We start from the raw sequence: 21142 nt of genomic DNA on the forward strand, positions 1-21142 counted from the left end.
ATTTATTACAAGGAAACATAACAAACACATCACAAGAACTGGACAGTATAGAAAGAGATACAAGATGCAATAATATAGATTCGTCCTAGCACATGTTTCACAGATACAATAATAACGAAAGAAAGAAAATAAATAAAAGAAAAATGAAAGTGTTGAACAGTCACTTGTTGTATTATACACATTGATACAAAAGATCGGGCTTGTATAGTATTATAAGGTATTGTAGTCTACAGTATTTTCTCGATAAGGTTTTTCATAAAAATATTTTAATTGCAAATCTTCACACCGTAGGGCCGACCGTCAAAACTTATTATCCAGCTAGAACCGGATTATCGTTCGTACGATACCGGTAACCCTGATATTGTTTTATAACACTATACGTACTGTAAAGCCTTGCTGTTTGACCTCGGCAGGGTCATTGTGACCGTGATATTATCATACAATGATAGCCGATACTGATATCACAGAGTGAAACAAAGTACCCATAACGGACATACATACAATGTTGTTGACCATTTTGTAGAGACGCCCAGCAAATGTGGGCTTTTCAGCAAGACTCTGGACTTAGAGTCATAAACGTGGACCACTGATGCGTGGTAAGAAACGAACGTGTCTGATGTCATCAGAGCTTAAGGCGACACTAAATGCCAGCGACCTTGAGCGATATGAGTTCACGGCTGCCGGCCCGCCATCTATGTAACAAAGCCAATATTTTCAAAATTCTTGGGTGGAAAACATTTTATATGCTTACAATCCTCGTTATTAACTACTAATCTGAATAAATGAGCCTACACAAAAAGTACAAGCTATAAGAATAACGTTTCTGAGAGAAGTACCAAATAAATGCGTCACGCCATGCCAAAAAACTTGTTTAAAAAGGCTCGGCAGTGTTAACTATAACCAACAGCAAGCATAAGTAACCTACAAATAAGACTTAAGGATATGTGTAACATGATTAAGTAGTGTTCAAATGCTATACATTCACCACAAAACTTGTCTAAAAACACCATGTTTGCGTGTTTTCTGTTTACTCTTCGCCTTAAGATCCGAGCTTGGTTTGCTAGATTATTATTTAAGGTAAGATAAGAGAGTATGACACGCTCTGAAAACAGTTTTCCCATTGAGAAAGTATAAAGGATTGTAATATGCTAATGGACATATTTTAAATTGAGCTTAATTTTTTAAATGCCGTAATAATATATAAACTAACAGACACTGAAGAATAAATGTTTTATGAAACAAACTACAAAGATCTTTTATTGACCACACAAACGTTTTTTATAAATTCTTTTGAATATCGTTATACGTCTGTTTTGAACATTTTCTGAGATCTTGTTGTAAAAGCATATACATCGCCCCGCAATTGACTTACTAGCTCGACTTAGCCGAGAGTTAGGCATTATAAGTTTATGCTGTTCCTGGTGTTAACATTATGGTTAGGACAGTTTCTAGGAAATTCACTTATATGTTTATAACATACATAATATTATCAAGAATATATTGAGACAAAAGTCAATATGATAATTTGTGACACAATAGAATACAAGATACAATTCACATTTTTGTGGATCATATGAAATTTCGAAAACAGGAATTTATTTATTCCTGGTTCCTCAAAATTTATATTAAAATATTGCTCTACAAGTAAGTACCAAATAGAGCCTGTTAACTTTTGATTTTAAACTGTAGTATTTTTACATATTTTATGAAAAAGAACGTAATAAAAAAATTGCTGGGATAGTTTCTTGCGCCGTTTCTTCTTTCTCAGAGCGCCATTTGTTTCCAAAGCGGTGATAGTGTTTCAACTGACATCAAAAATCCAAATATTTTGAGTTTTATTAAGTGTTAATTCCGCCAATATTTGTTTTTAAACAATTCGACACGTGTTTCGCCTCTTCACGAGGCATCCTGAGGAGATGTTGACTCACCAAAGTCTTAGTCTGACGAGACTAAGTCTCGTGCAAGAGTTTTGCGAATCATTGGCGGAATTAACACTAAATAAAACTCAAAACATTTGGAAAATTATGTATTTGCGCAAAGTAACGCCTACTTCTATTTTGTCAAAAATAATTCTAAAGGAATCAATTTTGAGAAAATAAACGCCTTTACTAACTGTTACGATTTGATGTGCATCAATCTAATAAAATTTTACAGTCGCTAAAAGCGCAATTCGTATATCGAGCACCAAACCAGATTGTAGAGAAAGCTTTTAGAGAAATTAGTACGAAAGTAACAACCGAGATCTTTAGATACGTTCAGTGTTACATGTTCGTGGAACTTTGTAACATATATTATCGTAAAAGGCATAAAAAGGCATAAAACGCATTTATTTTCTCAAAATTGATTCCTTTAGAATTCTTTTTGATTTCATTTCAAATAACTACTAGATACTACTACCGCTTCGGAAACAAATGGCGCTCTGAGAGAGAAGAAGCGGCGCAAGAAACTCTCCCAGCATTCTTTTTTTGCGCTCTTTTCAATAAAAATATACAATATTGTACAGTCATTTCTATCGCTATAAAATAATCACAATCTAGTTCCAGGCTATCGGATCATTTAGATTTTCAGCAGTGGAGTAATAGGATTTACGACAGAGCCATTTTTTTTATAAAACATTTAAATTTATTTATAGATAATGCCTGAACAGTGGCTGGTACTTTATTATAGAATTGTATAAATTTACCCTTAAAGCTATTATGTATCTTATGAAGCCTACTAGAATTAGTTACAAGCAATCCCTTATTTCTAGTGTTATAATAATGAAAATCACTAAGTATATACTTACGGCCTTACAAATAAAATTGGCATAAAGTTATAACTAAGCATAAACCAAGAATATGTAAAATGTTCACAAATAGACATTTTGCTTACGAATGGTTTGTTCGGACATTTAACGTTTCCCGCGTTTATTTGCATGGCAGCTTGTCATTCGAAAAACTTCAGAATTATCATTGTTTTGACAGTGTTGTCAACGATATTGTAACATGTTGCATATTCTTTGTTTATGGTTAGTTATAACTTTATACCAAGTTTATTTGTAAGGCCGTATGTGTCTATTTGAAATGTTCTATTACCCGGTTATATTATCTATGGACCTCATGTCATGACGTCACATGGTTGCTTTGTTGCCGTGTGCAAGACAAGCGTCACTAGAATGTTATTATTAATTAACTAGCTGACTGACCCAGCAAACGTTGTATTGCCATAAAAGTAATAAAAAAAAATTAATAATTAAAATATTTGGAGTATAAGAAATAGATTTCGACCGATTCTCAGACCTACAAAATATATCGTACATAAAATTTATCGTGCTCCAATAATTATTATATTTTATTGCCATGTGCAACAATAAACAAAGAATAATATAAAAATAGCGATACAAAAATAAAAAGAGACGTGTGGCAATCGGGGACTGCCGCGGTAAAGCTATTGCATAGCATTTTTTATCAACTTATGCAATTATAATTATTTATTTATTTAATTTATGCAGTTTTTTTTTTTTTGATAAAATATATTTAAAAAAAAGCAAACGGGAAGTGAGTAAAATTTAACTTGCAAGATTTGATTACAGACAGACAACGGGACAGGTGAAACTAAATAAAAATGCTTGTAATAAATAAAAATTAATTAATTAATAAAAATTACAAAAACGTGATAAAAAAATGAAGAAATTAAAAAAATCAAGATGTACCCCAAGCTCGAACCTGGGACCTTCTGCACAAAAAGCATACGTGATAACCGCTGTTCCACGGCAATTACAATGACTGTGCCGATATATCTATATACATCTAGTAAGTACGTGTTAGGTTATTTTCGTTACGGAATTTCTGGATTCGGTCTCCACGCTCAAGGTCCGCGATAGAAGCTATGCAATAGCTTAAAAAAATGTCAATAAAATTAAAAAATACATTTAGGGATGGGTCAACCTTATCATTTAGGAGTATGTTAAGAGGTGGGTTGTGATGCTTATTATTTTTATTATAACTAGCTTTTACCCGCGACCTCGTCCGCTTGCAATTGTTACTTTGGGCAGCATTTTTTATTCTTTTAATATACTCACTTTGCAAATAATATGCATACAAAACTTCTGTGGTTAATAACATAGCTACTAACTATAGAACTTTCATCCCCACACAGGTCTAAATTTTAAAAACTCTAGAACAAATATTTGTTAATATCTTAATAACTTACATTGTTCGTAGTTATAGTTTTATTCTTTAGTTTTTCTTGGTTATTAAGTAAGTTATTTTTTTTATCAGCCTTTTCCTTGTGGCTTTAATTTGTTAAATTTTTTCAAAAATTGTTTTCAAATAGTTTTAGTTTAACAAAGGATGTATATAATACTATTAAGCATGTCGAGTTAGCCTGTAAGTGGAGTATACAACATTATAAAATAATTTTTAAATGTAATCTATAGATTAAGATAGTTGTATGCACGTTGGCTTCCTAATAAAAAAAAATAAAAAAAACTGCCTAAATTCAAAGTTTCATGGTGTTATCTTCGATAATAACGAAATTTCATACAAAATTCCATCCTCTATGTCAACCCCGACAAGTCTTTTAAGTGCGATAAGCGGAACGGGAGGGGGCTTTCGTTCCAGCGAGTCCAGACATAATGTGGCCGTGTACTAACTAATATCTATGTCCAGGTTTTCCCAGTTTCCTGGGTTTTCCCCCACAATCCATATGTATTAGTTTTTTAAGCATAATAAAGTTTTATCCCTCAACACGTAGATAGGGTTGTAGATATAAGTTTTCTGATACCTTCATATATAAGGCTTAATTGTAAATTGCTTTAATAAGTAATTTTGTATATATATTTTTACTATCGAATACAAAAATTTTTTACTAATGTCTATGTGTGAGACACAGCCCACTGATAGACTGAATCGGACGGACAGTGGAGCCTTCTGCTGAGATATTTAGAGCGTACTCAGACATTGCTCAGACTTTACTTACGTAACACTTAGCTGTGTGTGATAAAACGCGAACTTGACTGTTGCATTGGGCTGTCTTAGCTTAAATTTAGCATAATTTCAGATGTCAAATGACTATAAAAACGAAATCAAAGATTATTCTAAGCCTACTCTAAGCTAAGTTTTACCTGAGTAAAGTCTGAGCATAGTGTAAGTACGCTCTAGAGATCTCAGCCTTAGCATTAAAACTGGGTATATTTTGCATAAATTCAACAATAAAGTTTATTAATGACACGCTCTATTGTTCGACATAATATTGTGTTACAAAAGGCTTTAACAATTGTTTAAACATAATTGTCATATTCATGAAATAATATTTGTTTCAACGATTTCGCAACGCAGTGGAAAACAATGAAAATTGATGTATCTGATGATTATCGCAGGCTAATGACCGAGATTTAGGTCACTCGTGTTTGAAATTCTGTTTTAATTAAAATGCTTTATTTGAATACATATTTTGTAGCGATGAGCTATTAAGTATTTATATATAAGTAGTGCTCCACTGAGGCTCATATAGAATCACTAGTTAAAAGCATACATAAATTTGTCTTTGCTATTAGGCAAACCAGAAAGACAATATCAAAAGAAGCTGCAATCATTGCCTATCACGGCTATATAGGATCTATAATTAGGTATGGTATCTTGCTATGGGGTAATTCCAAAAACATAAACGAAATATTATTGGCTCATAAAATATGTATAAGAACTGTGGCAGGTACAGGGCCCTTCGATAGCAGACCTCTATTTTTAAATATAAACATACTGACTGTTACCGATGTACTAGAGGCTAGTTTATTTGTAAAGATAAATGTAAGTTTATACATTCGGTTAGGCGACTGTTCTTTGTTTACATCGCGTGATCCTACCAGACTTCGAGTACGCCACATTAGAACCACTTTGTACCTAAAAAATTCACTCATCACTCATGCTATGTCTGTAAAAATATTTAATAAATTACCAAAAGAAATAAGAGAGACAGTGTTAAAAAGATTTAAATTTAAATTACTAACACTAACAAAAACATTTTTTTTACTTTACAAACGAATATTATCAAACAAAGTGGTAACTGGCACCATTACTATTCTAAATATTATAATTTCTTGTGTTTATTTTTACTATATTATCTCTTCACATTTCATTAATTATTGTAATTTTATGTTGTAGGGTGTTTTAGGTATTGCTTTACGTTGGTCAAATTAAATATAGCAGTAATTATTAAATAATAAGACGAAACCACTGAAATATTTGCATGTCTGTCAAGACGAAACGTGTACCTATTCTTTACTTTGTAACAACTTTACTTGTGAATATTTCTGGCAAAGTAAGTTTCTGTAATCGTTAAGTGTTACCAGGCTATTATTCCAGAACTATTACAGATATCAAAAAACTTTAAACTGATATTGAAAGTACGTTACCTAATCAGTAAAATGACATCAATAACTTTTTGAAAATCAAACGATAAGTATCCAAAATTTTGATATAAAACAATTCCATACATTTAATATGAGATTAGTAGAAAAGTATTGGTTTCCTTATTTTAAAAGGTTATTTTAGCATAGTACTGATGTTAAAGGAAACTATTTACTAACCTAACAAAGTAATAAAGCTGTCTTTTAATTTAATAATATTTATTTCTTCATTATTGTCATAACTTCAGCCGGAAGACGTCCACTGCTGGACAAAGGCCTCCCCCAAAGATCGCCATGACGATCGGTCCTGCGCTTCCCTCATCTAACGTGTTCCAGCGATCTTGACCAGATCGTCGGTCCATCTTGGGGTGCCTATAAAACAATACATCTTCCGGTACGTGGTCGCCATTTAGACTTTACTGCCCCAACGGCCATCTGTCCGTTATTTCTTAGTAAGTACAAAATTTTGTATTTATATCATAATAACCTGACCTTTCTACTTATCACATACTAATGGAGTACTTAATATCAAAATTTTCTACATCTGCACCCTGTTCCTGGGTTAGTTACACGCACAGGGCATACAATGATCTACGTGTGCAATATAACAATGCACATTGCTCTCAGTACTGCTGGGGCTGCCGCCTCAATACAGAAATAGCACACTACTTTAAGTTCATACTACAGTCTCCGAATCGACGCACGCACACATACAAGCCGCTAAGCAATCTTGGGGAGACAAGACTATTGAGTGTCTCGTCGCACGCTGCCGAGACTGATCGCTGTCCGAATTGAATTAGCTGCGCCGCGCTGTCCGCGTCGTTAATGTTTTTGTATGTACCAGCCCTAGCGCTGAACCCACACGTAGGTATAAATTTGAAGGCGACCGCTGAGTAACGCTACTGTTCTATTATTATTGCAGTGCATCAGGTATGTTCACGCCATTATGATGAAAAGGTGCGCATCTTTCCTTACTCAAGTCCGCAGAGTCACCAACACTTTCCCGAGTGACTTCCAGATCGGTGAGACTCCTCCCTTTTACAACCGTCAACGTGGCTTCACATGAATTTTATATAATTCTTAAGTAAAACTATACAAAGATGCGAAGTGATGTTAAGTTATTGTTGTAGATTCCTATAAACTACTAAATACATTCGGACCTATTTTCAAATCTATCTATTTTAAGAGTTCCATCTGATCCCCTCGACGAGACGAAAATAGATTGACAATAAATTTAATGAATACTAAGCTTTTGTATGTTGTTACAATGAACGAATTTTATATATTTTCTATGAGAGAATTTATTGACGCACGGTTTAACAATACTGTTGAGTTCGTAATATTTCAATCGTATTTCCATCAGTTTACATATATGAATAATATAAAATTTATCAAATTAATCTAATTATATATTCAAACAAAACAAATCTTATAACTAAATTTACAATACTATGACTACATACAATTAAAACTATCATTACGTGGAAGCGTACCAAGAATACTGGCAGCATTTTTACATATCACTACTATACAAATCACGTTAATATCCGGAGCATTACTAGATTAGTATTTATAATATTTCTGTTACATTCTTATTTAGAATGCTGTGATAGGTAAATAAAAAAACGCGTCCATTTCAGCACTGACCTCAATTTCAGTAAAAATAGCAACCAAGGACAATACATTTAAACACAAATATTCACTATTTTAAATTCAATTTGATTGATTGTACCTACATAGTTGCTTAACCATCTTATTGCCACCATACATAATGCATATAATTGAGAAAAAAGTGATATATTTATATAATTATTTAAAACAGCTTCTCTTATAGAAATAGAAATAACATAATATCATCATTAGCCCGAAGACGTACACTGCTGGACAAAGGCCTCCACAAAAGATCGCCATGACTATCGGTCCTGCGTTGCCCTCATCCAAAGTATTCCGGCGATCTTGACCAGATCGTCGGTCCATCTTGTGGGGGGCCTACCAACACTGCATCTTCCGGTACGTGGTCGCCATTCGAGGACTTATCTGTTAACCGGCCATCTGACCGCCGAAATATGTGCCCTGCTACTTTAGTTTTGCAATCAAATGGGCTATGTAGGTGACTTTGGTTCTCCTAAGGAGCTCCACATTGCTGATTCGATCTAGCAGGGAAAACTCCGAGCATAGCCCTCTACATTTCCCTCTGAGCAACCATGAAGTCTTTCATTAGGCCCATTATAAGCGAACACGTTTGCGTACCGTAAGACTTTACTGGCAACACACACCGGTTGAAAATTTTCGTCTTCAGACACATCTGATATTTGGGACGAGAAGATTTTACGGAGCTTCCCGAACGCTGCCCATCCGAGCTGGATTCGACGAGTGACCTCTTTCAGGAAATAGTATATTAATAATTTATTATCATTATAAACTAAATTTATTATTATTTCCATTAAAGTTATAAGGGCAAATTAAGCATTTCACTAGAAACAAAACAGGTGATGTAGGAGAGCAAAGGAGTAAGGTCACAGAGGGCAGTGTCTAACTGGTCTTTACAACGGATGACCTTTCAAAGTTGCATGAATTCTAACCGCTTTCTAGAAACGCCTCGAACTAAATGCTTTTATGTTTACAATTTTAAAGACAGTTTAACCGATATATAAGAGGATTTATAATTATGTTATTATACGCTTTATATAAGCTTCACCTGTATGTTTGTATGTTTGTAACCGACTTCTTTGGCCGCGATTTTGACCCACTTTAAACGGCTAGATTTCGTTCAAACTTTGTAGATTTATCGAGGACCGATGAAATTACACTAATTTGACTAAAAAATGAAAAATAAATAATAGTTAAAAAAAACTAAAAAGCACGCTTTATTTTATATACGCTTTATTTTAAAAGCGCGGGGTGCTTTTTAAGATATTATTAAAATAATAATTCTTCTACACCCCACGCTATTTTTAACAATAAAATATATTTTTTTTTACACTATTTTCAATTTAAATTTATTTTCTATTTTTTAGTTGCATTTTATATAAAGCGTGCTTTTTAGTTTTTTTTAACTATTATTTATTTTTAGTTATAGTCTTACATCTTTGTGCCTTTTGGTGTAGAGATATTACTCCCGTGGGGCTCAGACGCGCGGAGAATTATGTACAAAGTAGGTACTATTTAGTCGCCTAAATAAGGCTACTGGAAACCCAAACCCAAGTGCTGGCAGCTATTTCGATCAACGGATCTGTCTAGTTAATATCTTCCTCCCCGTAACGATAGTTTTAATTTAATGTAATCATAATTATAAGATATCTTTAGTTTGAACCACAGAGTAGGGATGGATACTTCCGTATTGTTGAATGATTTATTTATTCAATAAAATGCAGGTACAACAGGTCGAAAATCATTTCTGATGAGCCTTATACATTTTACCAGTGTAACTGGTGAACTGGTGAAAGAAAAAGAAACAAAATAGGATTAAAAAGTTAAGTTATACATAAACTTTATACAAGAAAAGCATAATACAAAATAAAAGAAATTATTTAAATGTAATACTTACATAATAAAAGTCCAAAACAAATTATTGTCAATAACTTTAAAATATCCTTAACCGTTAGGTAGTCCTTAATTTAAGATAAGATTATCACTAAATAATTCAGAAATATTATAATAGCATTTGTTTATGAGCAACTTATGAGCTGTCCTTTTAAATTTATTAATAGTACTGCTTTTATAGTCGTCAGGAAGTTTATTGTACAATAGTTATTGCCATGTAGTGTGTACTGTGTACTCTTTCCAAACATCTGTAGCCTTATGAGGCACAACTAGTTTGCTCCTTCTCTGAGCTCTCAGAGATCTTCCCTCATCCAACTCTTTATAAGTTTTAAAATAGTTTAAATAAATTTATAAGTATAATCTTTTCCGTAATCAGAAAGATCACAGCATGATATTGATATTCTTTGTCATTGACCTAAACATTTTCAGATATTTCTAAAAGTGGCGTTGCTGTTTGAACTTGAACTAAAATACAATACCTAGCTAGTACTACTATATAAATATATATATATATATATATATATATATATCTTCGATATATATACCAAAAACGATAAGTCCTAATCTATATATATAAAAATGAATTGCGATTCGTTAGTCTCGCTAAAACTCGAGAACGGCTGGACCGCTTTGGCTAATTTTGGTCTTGCATTATTCGTGGAAGTCCAGAGAAGGTTTAAAAGATGAATAAATATGAAAATGCTCCTAAATTAAATAAAAATAACAAATTTGTTTTTCCTTTGATGTGTCCATACATCATTTCTATAAGAGAATTTATTGATGCATTTGACAGTTCTGCTGTGAAACAATTTCATTATGACAGGATATTTTACGAAGTAATTTTTGATGTTATGATATATTATTGAAGCAGTCACACCTGCGTCAATGATGGTGGTTTTGATTGAATGGTAACGCAATTTTATCCAAATAAAGACCTGCGTATTCTTATGTGGTATGTGATACAAGTATCCACCATTAAATTAAAATATTATTCAGATTTAATCTCTGATATTAAATTAATGAAATTACCATGATGAGATTTATCAAAGTTTCCATGGAACATGTCCTGAGTAGCAGCGCTTGGTGCAGTCTCTCTCGCTATCACGGTATACGCCTTCTCCTCCTCCTTGATGTAGACTGTCATGAAGAACCCTCCACCAAGACCCATGCTTTGCTGGTTCAGGAGACCGTTGCAGAACATGGCTGCAAGAGTTGCGTCCACCGCTGAGCCGTTTATAGAGAGTATATGCCTGTTGAAAGGACGGGAATTAAATATTTGAGTAATGCAACATAAAAACAAAGAACGAACTTCTCAATTGAGACGAATTTTAAGTTATGTTTCTCATTGTTTTAATCACGCCATTCTGTTATTTTCCAGTAAAAATAATGTCTGTGGTATATTTAATCTACTTAGCTCGCCGTTTTTTGGTATTAATCAAATTAAGGGTGAAAAGTTAGTAATTCTTGCAGTATTTCTTTTTATAAATAGACCTGTGTTACATTATACTTTTTTTTGCAAAAGTTGGAACAAACGAGCGTACGGGTCACCTGGTGTTAACTGATCACTGCTGCACACATTCTCTGTTTAACCTGATTTCTGCTACAAAATACCACCTTCGCACAACACTTGGCTGTCATCTTAACAATTTGGATGAGTGGCATACCTTCACAGTGCGGTCTTCGAGGAACTTTATTCCATGTACATCCAAACTATGGAATGAGCTTCCTTGTGCGGTGTTTCCGGTAAGACACCACATTAAAAGATAGTTTGGCGGTGATCACTTAAGACTAGATGACCCGTATGCTCGATTGTTCCTCTTCCGTTAAAAAAATATATTATAATTACGGTATATTTTATCTATTCCTACCTACCTGAACAATTTTTTATTTGAAAGTAATAACCCTCACTTCTGGGAATACTTACACAAATTAAATTATTAAAAAAATATTTGCCCATAATATACGACCCATGCGTGCTCGAACAGTTGGCTCAGTTGGTAAGAGCGCTTGGACGGAACCCGAGAGGTCGCGGGTTCGAGTCTTAGTTTAATAAAAATGGATAAGTATCAAGTAGGTATACTTGGCTGATGGATCTTTGCTCAAAAAGTAAGGTTTGCTGCAAAATGAAAATAAAAAACTAGATAAAAAGCGTTTTCCTAGGCTCTGTATTTCGCCGCAAAAAATTATCATCCAGTACTAAATAAGAATCGGCGGAGCCACATCCAAGAAACATTAAATATATATAATTATAAGGTATACATTTGTAGATTTATTATTAATATAATTTTACGACAGTTTATCAATAATTATGTTATCAGTGATAGTAAATTTCTTTGTTTTGTAAACAAGGCTACGGGCACAAGATAAGGTATTATTGTTTTACAAAATAACGATAATGAGATATTATTGTACCTAGTTATAGAGATTTAAGTGTGTCAATAACTAAATAAGAGTATTATTAATAAGGTGATTAATGTTCCAAGCATTGTAACAAAACAGTGACGTCTACGTTTGTTAACGTCATCACCCAACCCAAAAATATGGTGCTGTCTTTGGAATTTTGCCTGTAAATTACACTAACATGTCTAACTTACATAAATTATTGGTCTCAGCTACGCTCCAACTAGATACCGAAGGTGAAGTCGTAAAGTGCGCCAACTAATGCTACCGTCAAGTGGGCGTACTCAATACAGCCTCGAACAATGTGTGAATTTTGACGTGCCACATGCTCTGTTAAACTTTGCTAATAATTGAAACTAAAATGCCGGTTCGAGTAATAAAACTTTGTAAAAATAATACTACAAGAAATAAGAAAGACACTGGGATCACATATCGTCAGAATTTTGTATTAATTTCAATGTGAAGTCACACGAAGCGTATGTTACAAATTTGAAAGATGTCATTGAATGTCAAGATGCCACGCACACAAGCATCTAATAAACATCAAATAGATGCCGTATTAAAAAAGTTTCTATGTTTCTTAGATAGTACCTGCAATTAAATAAAAAAACCAGGGACATAAATTAAAATTTAGTTAACCGTGTCATGTCGAGTATCATATGAAAGGGCTTCATTGGTTCAAGCTAAAACAGATTGTGATTAGTTTTATGATATATAGTTCCCGATTAATGACGAAGAATGAAAAAAGATATCCCTTTTTTATAAGTATAGGTAAGCTACAAAGGTCCGGTAATTTTTCGGGCCTTGCAGGAGAATGTGGGTGGCGGTGATCACTTAACATCAGATAAACATTTTGCTCTCTAATTGTTTTCCTGTTCTTGTATTTAAATACTCTATTTGATTTAAAAGGCTGTTGTTTCTTGTATGTTCTTCTCACGATCTCTACTTTTTCCGAACATAAAGAAGATTCAGTAATTCAAAATACAAAAATATTTTAATGACGATTCACAAGTGCTTAGTTTAGGCCTAATTGAATAATGTTTGTTGTTTATTCATTCAATCGACGTCGCGGGCAGCTGGTAGTTTTCAATGTCTTTTTAGTTTAGTAATATTGGGTAGGTAGGTACATAAGTTAAAATCATCGTCATTTTATTACTTGCCAACGCATTTATTTTATTTTTGACTACAAATCACCTTAATTTCGCCGATGTAGCCCTGTTCTGAATACTTTAGCATGTTTATAACAACACTTCATGGTGAAAATGTTTGTCTATATGCGATTAACAATAGTTGAATTACATATTTGAGTGCTGTATGTTTGTTCGAAAAAAATTTAGCGAATTTAGTAAACATGAAAACACTTCTCTTTTCCCATCCAGGGACCCCACGAGACTACAAGTACCTTGATGTAGAACTACATTATTTCAGAGAAACTGTTTGTTTATGTGCATAAAAATCTATAATCACATCCCAAAAATAATAAGAGAGGTATCGTCAAATAGGAATTTCTCATCTAAATTGAAAATATACCTTAGTAAAAACTGCTTATAGGTATTCATTAGGCGAATATTTTCAACTAAAAACTTGACTATATACTTTATAATACTGCTACTAATCTTTTGTTAAATCTATATTATTGTAACTAATGAGTTAGAAATGTATTTTATAAAATTTGCACGTCATAAATGTGGCAAAAATTTACTTAATAATATTTATGTAACATCAATCTAACATGTTTATGCAAATAAAAACTTTGACTTTAACTTTGACTTTGATCTACGCAATAATCGTACTAAACAAGAACGTTAGAATGTGGGCCGGCTTGAAGTGGAGCTATACCTAATATTTATATTCGAAATATTCCCAAGGTATTTACTTGAGTTTGACTTAATATTGGCATCAGTATATGTAATATAATAATATTCAAAAGCGTTCATGTAGACATAATGTAGGTACTACAAAAACATTAGATACTGCATATCGCCAAAGAGTAAAAAGAAATACCCGAACCACCAATGAACAAAAATAGAAAAAGAAATTGACAAAAAATGTTAACCGATCTCATAACAACATTAACGAAATACGTTTAGAATTTTAAGCCGATGTAACTGATACAATACAAAAAAAAATGAAATTGCGTGACAAGAAGCACCTAAAATAGCTGATGACTTATATCACTTTACATTTAGCAGAGAACTGTAAAAAACTAGGCTTAAAAAGTGCTTAACCTCGATGAAATTTAGTCAACCGAAATAATTATAAAGAAAAAAAGTCATTTCAAACTTCTTAAATATTATTGAAAACCTGACTGCGTTAGTAAAATCTGCTATATAATGATAATTTGGTGCAAATCATTTGTGTGAGATGGATCTATCGTAGTGGTTAGTTTAGTACTTTTGCACACTCCCGGTCCTAGTCTAATATAGGTACAGTCTAAAATAGCTGTGACTATCTGAGGCGTTTAGAAATTTTTAAACACACCTGTAGTGGTTTAACAGCACAATTGTATTGCTTGTCAAAATACATAAGTATGTTTTGTTTTAGCAGTTAATGAGTGATGGACCATAAATGGAATCATAAAACATAGACCACGATGTAATCATAATTAATGAATTTTTGCATCCAATCTTTGTTGATTTACAACTTGATATTTGGTGATACTGAAAATAGAAATCCTCGCGAGTCACTAGATATCTCTCACGCCTATAGACACGATGTATAAACAAGAAAAGAAAAGCAGAGGTTTTGAGGTTTGTTTTTCATTAACAAAGGCTTTTATAGTTTTCATGTTTATCATAATAGGTACACAAGTATCTCATCCACCAATATATTTGTTACATAATTCTTTTGAATATAATGTTTTAATAAGTAGGTAAGTAAATGAAGTTCTATTAGTAGACAAATCCTAAAAACTACCTATCTGCTGTACTGACCAACCACTGTCTAGGTATTCCTTCATAGATATCAGAAAAATAGTTTCTCAAAACCTATAGTTAGCAAACGAGATAAACCAGCAACGCTCTTGTGATTCCTTTGGTGTTGCAAGAGAATGTGGGCGGCGGTGATCACTTAACACAAGTTGAACCGTACGCTCGTTTGTCCTCCTATTCCATAAAAAAAGATATACCCAATTTAATTACAATACTATAATAGGAGATAATTTAGTACTTGTAGAGACAAAGTGCAAAATCCTAAATTGTGTATCTATGTAGGTAGATAAGTACCTAGGTAAGTATTTAAAATTTATCACGTAGTACCTAATGATATTTATATCATTGGTAGTACCTCTCGAATTAAATCAAATTATTTACATTTATTGAATAATTATTGCTCTATTCTCATTTATAAGTATTATAAATACTACGCAGTACATAGAAGAATCGAGACACAATCGATTTAAAATTATAAGTCACGGCTCAAGGTTGTTTTTGTATGTAAACATAGCACATACCTACTGTTGTACATTGTTATTTGTTGTGTAACGACCTCGATGTTGTTGGCGAGTGGCGAGCGTCGTTTCACAAAATGAATCACAAGGCAAAGACAAAGAAAAACAATAACATAATATTTAAACATTTTTATTAGACTTAAATTAAAACAGTCCTTTTCTATTCGAAACGATAAAACAATGTTAAAAAATCTACCTAGAAATTAATAACACAGCAATTTGAGCTTTACAACAAGCTCGGAAAATTGAGATCAGTTAAACGGAACGATGGTGATGGATGCACAAGCGATCCTGTATTAATTGTATTAGGGAGTTACGAGCACTAATCAGGAATCACTACGTCACTTCTTCATACTGTGCTAAATAGTAATAGTTTGCAGCCACAAACTGTTTTTGATGTCCCACTGATCTCAAACACAAGCGATCCGAATTTTCTCCAGGATTCCGCCATAAAGTCTTCCTTTTTTTTCAGCATATCAACATTCCATAAACACGCCATAGTCATTCTGTCCAGTAATGTCACTTAGTGTTTATTATTAGTCTTCTTATTGTTTTCAGTATTAACAAGCTTAGTTACGATCTTTCTGGAATGGCCGGACGGGTCAAAGTGGTTGGTATGTTCGCTCACCTCTTTCTTTGTTCGCTGTTTGCCGCTGTGTGCAGAAAAAATATGCTTGTCGTGGTCAAAGTTGTAGTAGTCGTATTCATCGAAGAAAGTTTCTGACATATTTAATGATATATTGAAAACTTGGGGATGAAACGTAAATATCACACTGAATGTGTCACAGTTGATTTTGTTCAACAAAATGTCTGCCGATCACGTCGCGCTGTTTATTTTATAGCCTGCTTAAGACACGTCACTGACCGCATGCGTGAACTGCAGAGTCTGTCGATAAAGTTCTCGAAAGGTGATTGGCTAGAAACGTGCCGGTACGCTACTGCGCATGTGCTGTTAACCGGTTAGTGATGCCATACCAATAATAAATTCAGCCCACTACCGACTACTTCATAAATAAATATAATTATACACCCCCATCACATCATTGATTATGAATGTCACGGCCCACATATTTTAATAAATTGCTGCCTAGTTATGAAAATCTTTTATAGTTATTAATGAAGTTATAATTCTTTAGGCGCGTTATAAAAAAATGAGAGTAAAATTATAAGATGCGCGCGCATCACTGTAACACAAAAGTAACAGGTTGAAGTTGGTTCCTAATATTTTCTGACGTTTGCGTCATTCGTTATTTTTTTTGGTTTCTTCGTCCATTATTAGGACAGGCAAAGGGTTCAAGCCCATACAGCCGTATTCATTATTTTAAAAAATATTGTCAAAGTGATATTTGCAAGATTTTTACGAAATCGTTCTTTCTAAAAATGTAGAATTGCGAGGAATAAATTATTTTAATGATTTTTGCTTCGTTAGGCCAAATAAGTATAACTTCTTGCGTGCATATATAAGTACATACGCGCTTTTTTTATTTTTGCCTACTTTAAAAAGTAAGATTAAAGCTTTCTTTTTCATCAATATCATATTTATTTGAATAATGATATTTAGTTTTACTAAGCAATTTAATAATGTTTATTTGACTTACTTTATAATATTTATATGATGATTACTGATACATATTAATATTAAACAATATGAATTATTTATATCGAAAAAAAATCCGACACTTCAACAGTTGCATCATTGGCCAAATATTATTTCTGGCAATGTTTACTGAAAAGTGTCCAATAAGATTAACTTTAAGTAAATAATTATATGCGTTTCTAAAACAGCAGTGACAAAACAGTTACAGTAAAATATTTTGGATTCGTCTCAATATCCTTTAAATTTCAACTAGGCCAGAATTATGGCATGTTGTATTTTCAAATTTTCTAATAATATTTAACATTTAAAAGACGAAAGTATATGTAAATTTATATATAATATCTATCAGTAGTTAAAATATTATAATAATATATTGTTTATATTTAATAATAAGGTAGGTTTTATATCAACAAATTGTTCTTAGATTATTAATACCTTATGATTGGGAAACTTCATGAATCTGGCAACATCTGGTGTATTACGTAATGATGCAATCTGAGATGTATTTGCATTGTTTTTGAAAACAACAAACTAAATTTACAATTTGTGTTATTCAACTGATTTTGTTATTATTATCATGAAACTGGCTTTTTGCTCAAATCAGTGCTTATCAATTACCTAAGTTTTTACTTACCTTAGACGAAAGTAAAATGCTTACGATTAAAATAAGAAATGAACGCCATCTATTGGCGAGTAGTAAAACTATACAACTTTCGCGCCTCAGTTGCTTTCTAAATTTTTCGATAATCATTTTTTTAAGGACAGTATGTTCATATATTCGCAAAATTATTTTTTTAATATTTTTAAAAGTTCATAATCTTCATGAGTAGCAGTTACGTTGTGTCCTAGAGTTACAACCGAATTGAGCCGGACCGTCCGGAATTACTTAGGTAACCATCTTTTTGAATTTCACCACCGAAAACAAAATTTTGAAAAAAATGACTAACATCATAATAATATAGATGTCTGGCGTTCCAAAATCGCGAAGCACCCTTGAACCCTTGCCTTTTGGTATTGCTGATGATCATAGCTTGTATTTACTTCCCACCACTTGTGCACCACAGTGCTACTAAAACATTTTAACTTTTTATTGTCTTATAACACCATTGTATACCATGTTTAGGGCAAATAAATATTATTATTACATGCATAGATTACCTACATGATTATTATTAATTTGCCCGATTGCCCCCTCTAATATAACAAAAATCCTACATTCTTACATTGCGATTTATATTGCAAATAGTTTAAAAACTTTAAGCAGAAACATTGCACATCTCCATGTATTCATTTTGGTTTAAACACTATTGGTTTGAATCTTTCAATGACGTTCTAGAGCGTCATTGGAATCTTTAATGAAAATAATCTTTTTCTTCCTTTTAAGAAGTTACCAATAAAATGTTTGAACTATTATTTAGTCATGATGGTCACAGCCAGTTGCATATATACCGCGGGATAATTAATATTGAGTAATAATGTAGGTACTGTCAAAGAATATATAATAGTACTTAAGTAATATGAAAAATTCTCATAAAGTGATTTAAAACGTATTAGTAGTAGTAATAGTCTTATGAGAATCTTTAAACCAATTGATTATGTAAAATAAAATAAATGATCGTTGTTTGTTCACACGCTAATAGGTTTTAGGTTCGCAGGAACATTACGGCGAAGAGTAAGCAGAAAACATGCAAACAATGTGTTTTTAGACAAGTTTTTTGGTGAAAATATAGCATTTCGAGCTATGAACACTACTTAATCCCGTTACACATATACTTAAGTCTTATTTGTAGGTTTCTAATGCTTGCTGTTGGTTATAGTTTTCACTCCAGAGCCTTTTTGAACTACCGCTTTTCCTTGCAGTTAAACAAGTTTTTTGGCATGGCATGACGCAATTTTTTTAGTACAACTCTCAGAAAAGATATTCTTATAGCTTTACTTTTTTGTGTAGGTATATTTATTCAGATTAGTAATGAATAACTAGGATTGTAAGCATATAAACTGTTTTCCACGCAAGAATTTTGAAAATATTGGCTTTGTTACATAGATGGCGGGCTGGAAGCCGTGAACTCATATCGCTCAAGGTCGCTGGCATTTAGTGTCGCCTTAAAAGGAAGCAAACATCATAGTATTATAGTCAGTTGCAGTTGCTCCTAAGAGGGAGATATATAGAGTATAGGCACTTAAAGACTTTACTCAGACTTTACTCACATAAAACCTAGCTGAAAGAAATAAAACGCAAACTTGCCATTTGCATTAGGCTGTCTTAGCTGAAGCTCAAAATAATTTCAGCTGTCAAATGACTATAAAAACGAAAACAAAGATAATGCTAAGCTTACACTCAGCTTAGCTTTACTTGAGTTAAATCTAATTAGTATCTACGCTCTATAGATATTGTTCTGCCTTAGTGTGGTTGGTGGGTACGTTACCTGCCAATGTCTGAGCAAGGAGGGGCGTCTGTGCAGACGGCGGCTCTTTTGAACACGTGTAGCCATGACGGCGAGGGTGGCAGAGGGTCTACCGGATCCGGTGGCTCGTAGAACCTCGAGTTTCTGTAGTCCGCGCGGCCGATGAGGAAGCCACCGAGCGCCGAGAGCAGCACTAGACACACCAACCCACCGATCACCAGTTTCGTCTTTACCTTCTTGGGTCTGGAACAAATATAGCTTTTAATGATCTGAAAACGGCCATTTTAACTAGGAAAATATAAAAAAATCTTTTGAAGATATATAACTACTTAGGTTCCGCTCATTTCAGTCGCAAGACGTCCACTGCTGGACAACACATAGATAAATAGACATAAATAAACACCTGTTTTAGTGTGTTTGTTTACATTCCTAATTTGCTTTACTATGATCATACCAGCTCAGCATACCCACATAGGTAGTATAGGCTGTTCATCGAGGCCTGTTGATATACTTGTGGTAGCAAATGTTGCGAATGGCAAAATAATATTGAAAACAAAATAAGTGTGGTAGAAATATGATATTTGCATAGTTAATTTGAAAGACTGATTAAGATATAATGAAAGAGAATGCTGTGAAGTGAGATTTTTTGGTGGATTAGTCATGCAAATGTAATGGATGAAAGTAGACTGAATGCATAGTATATTACAGAGCTAAAGAGATTGGAAATGTTGGAAAAGTTTAGCCTAGGTGTATATTCCACGATCATGTTGTGAATGTTTTTAAAAGGGGACAGGTAGAGTACCCAAAATAAGGACGGACGAATGAAAGTGTTGATGCTAATGGAAGAAGCTAGATGAGCGTGCACATAATCTCAATGACACTCCCTAATCTCTGCCTTCGTGTAAATTGATGTGTTTTGGTCTGTCGAAAGATTGCAAGAAATAAGATTTATTGTTATTGCACTTTATTATGGGGGAAATAATTATAATATCATTGTAATATCTTCCCTTTGTCGTGCGTTCGTGCAGAATGGGATGTCGCTATGCCAACTTAATGGCTGACAGGCTTGCCCTGCATGTTTCAGTATGACAACTGTCTCTGTTATACCTTTTTAAACATTTTATTGAGATAAAACCTTTAGTTGGGAATGCAACCACTAGTATAATATTATAGAGTTTAAGGAAAGTGAGACCTAGGCATGTAGGTACTCAAAGATGGATGACAATAGTTTCAGTATTTTGGCTTTGAACCAGTATAACTAGGATAATTACAAGTGTCACATATTGAATATATATTTTTCTACTATCAGAGCGTTTGTTTTAGTGACTGTGATTGTTTTCATTATTTTTCTTCATCTCAATCAT

At 33.1% G+C, this 21142-nt stretch overlaps 2 protein-coding genes across 4 annotated transcripts in view; both read right to left on the reverse strand.

Annotated features, from left to right (window-relative positions):
* The window catches only part of LOC126979400 (glutathione hydrolase 1 proenzyme-like), a 106003-nt gene that overhangs the window by 33673 nt on the left and 51188 nt on the right, over positions 1 to 21142 (reverse strand). For all 3 annotated transcript variants that reach the window (XM_050828683.1, XM_050828681.1, XM_050828680.1), the window contains 2 exons: positions 19800 to 20021; positions 10958 to 11178 (listed from right to left, as the gene is read on the reverse strand). In XM_050828683.1, the coding sequence (XP_050684640.1) occupies positions 10958 to 11178; positions 19800 to 20021 (443 nt within the window). The remainder of the gene's footprint in view (positions 1 to 10957; positions 11179 to 19799; positions 20022 to 21142) is intronic.
* Positions 15891 to 16602, reverse strand: LOC126979489 (nuclear protein 1). Its single transcript, XM_050828813.1, has one exon. It carries the CDS (start codon positions 16501 to 16503, stop codon positions 16300 to 16302), a length of 204 nt encoding a protein of 67 aa, XP_050684770.1. The 5' UTR covers positions 16504 to 16602; the 3' UTR covers positions 15891 to 16299.

The sequence above is a fragment of the Leptidea sinapis genome, chromosome 3, assembly GCF_905404315.1.
Source record: "Leptidea sinapis chromosome 3, ilLepSina1.1, whole genome shotgun sequence".
Classification (NCBI taxonomy): domain Eukaryota; kingdom Metazoa; phylum Arthropoda; class Insecta; order Lepidoptera; family Pieridae; genus Leptidea; species Leptidea sinapis.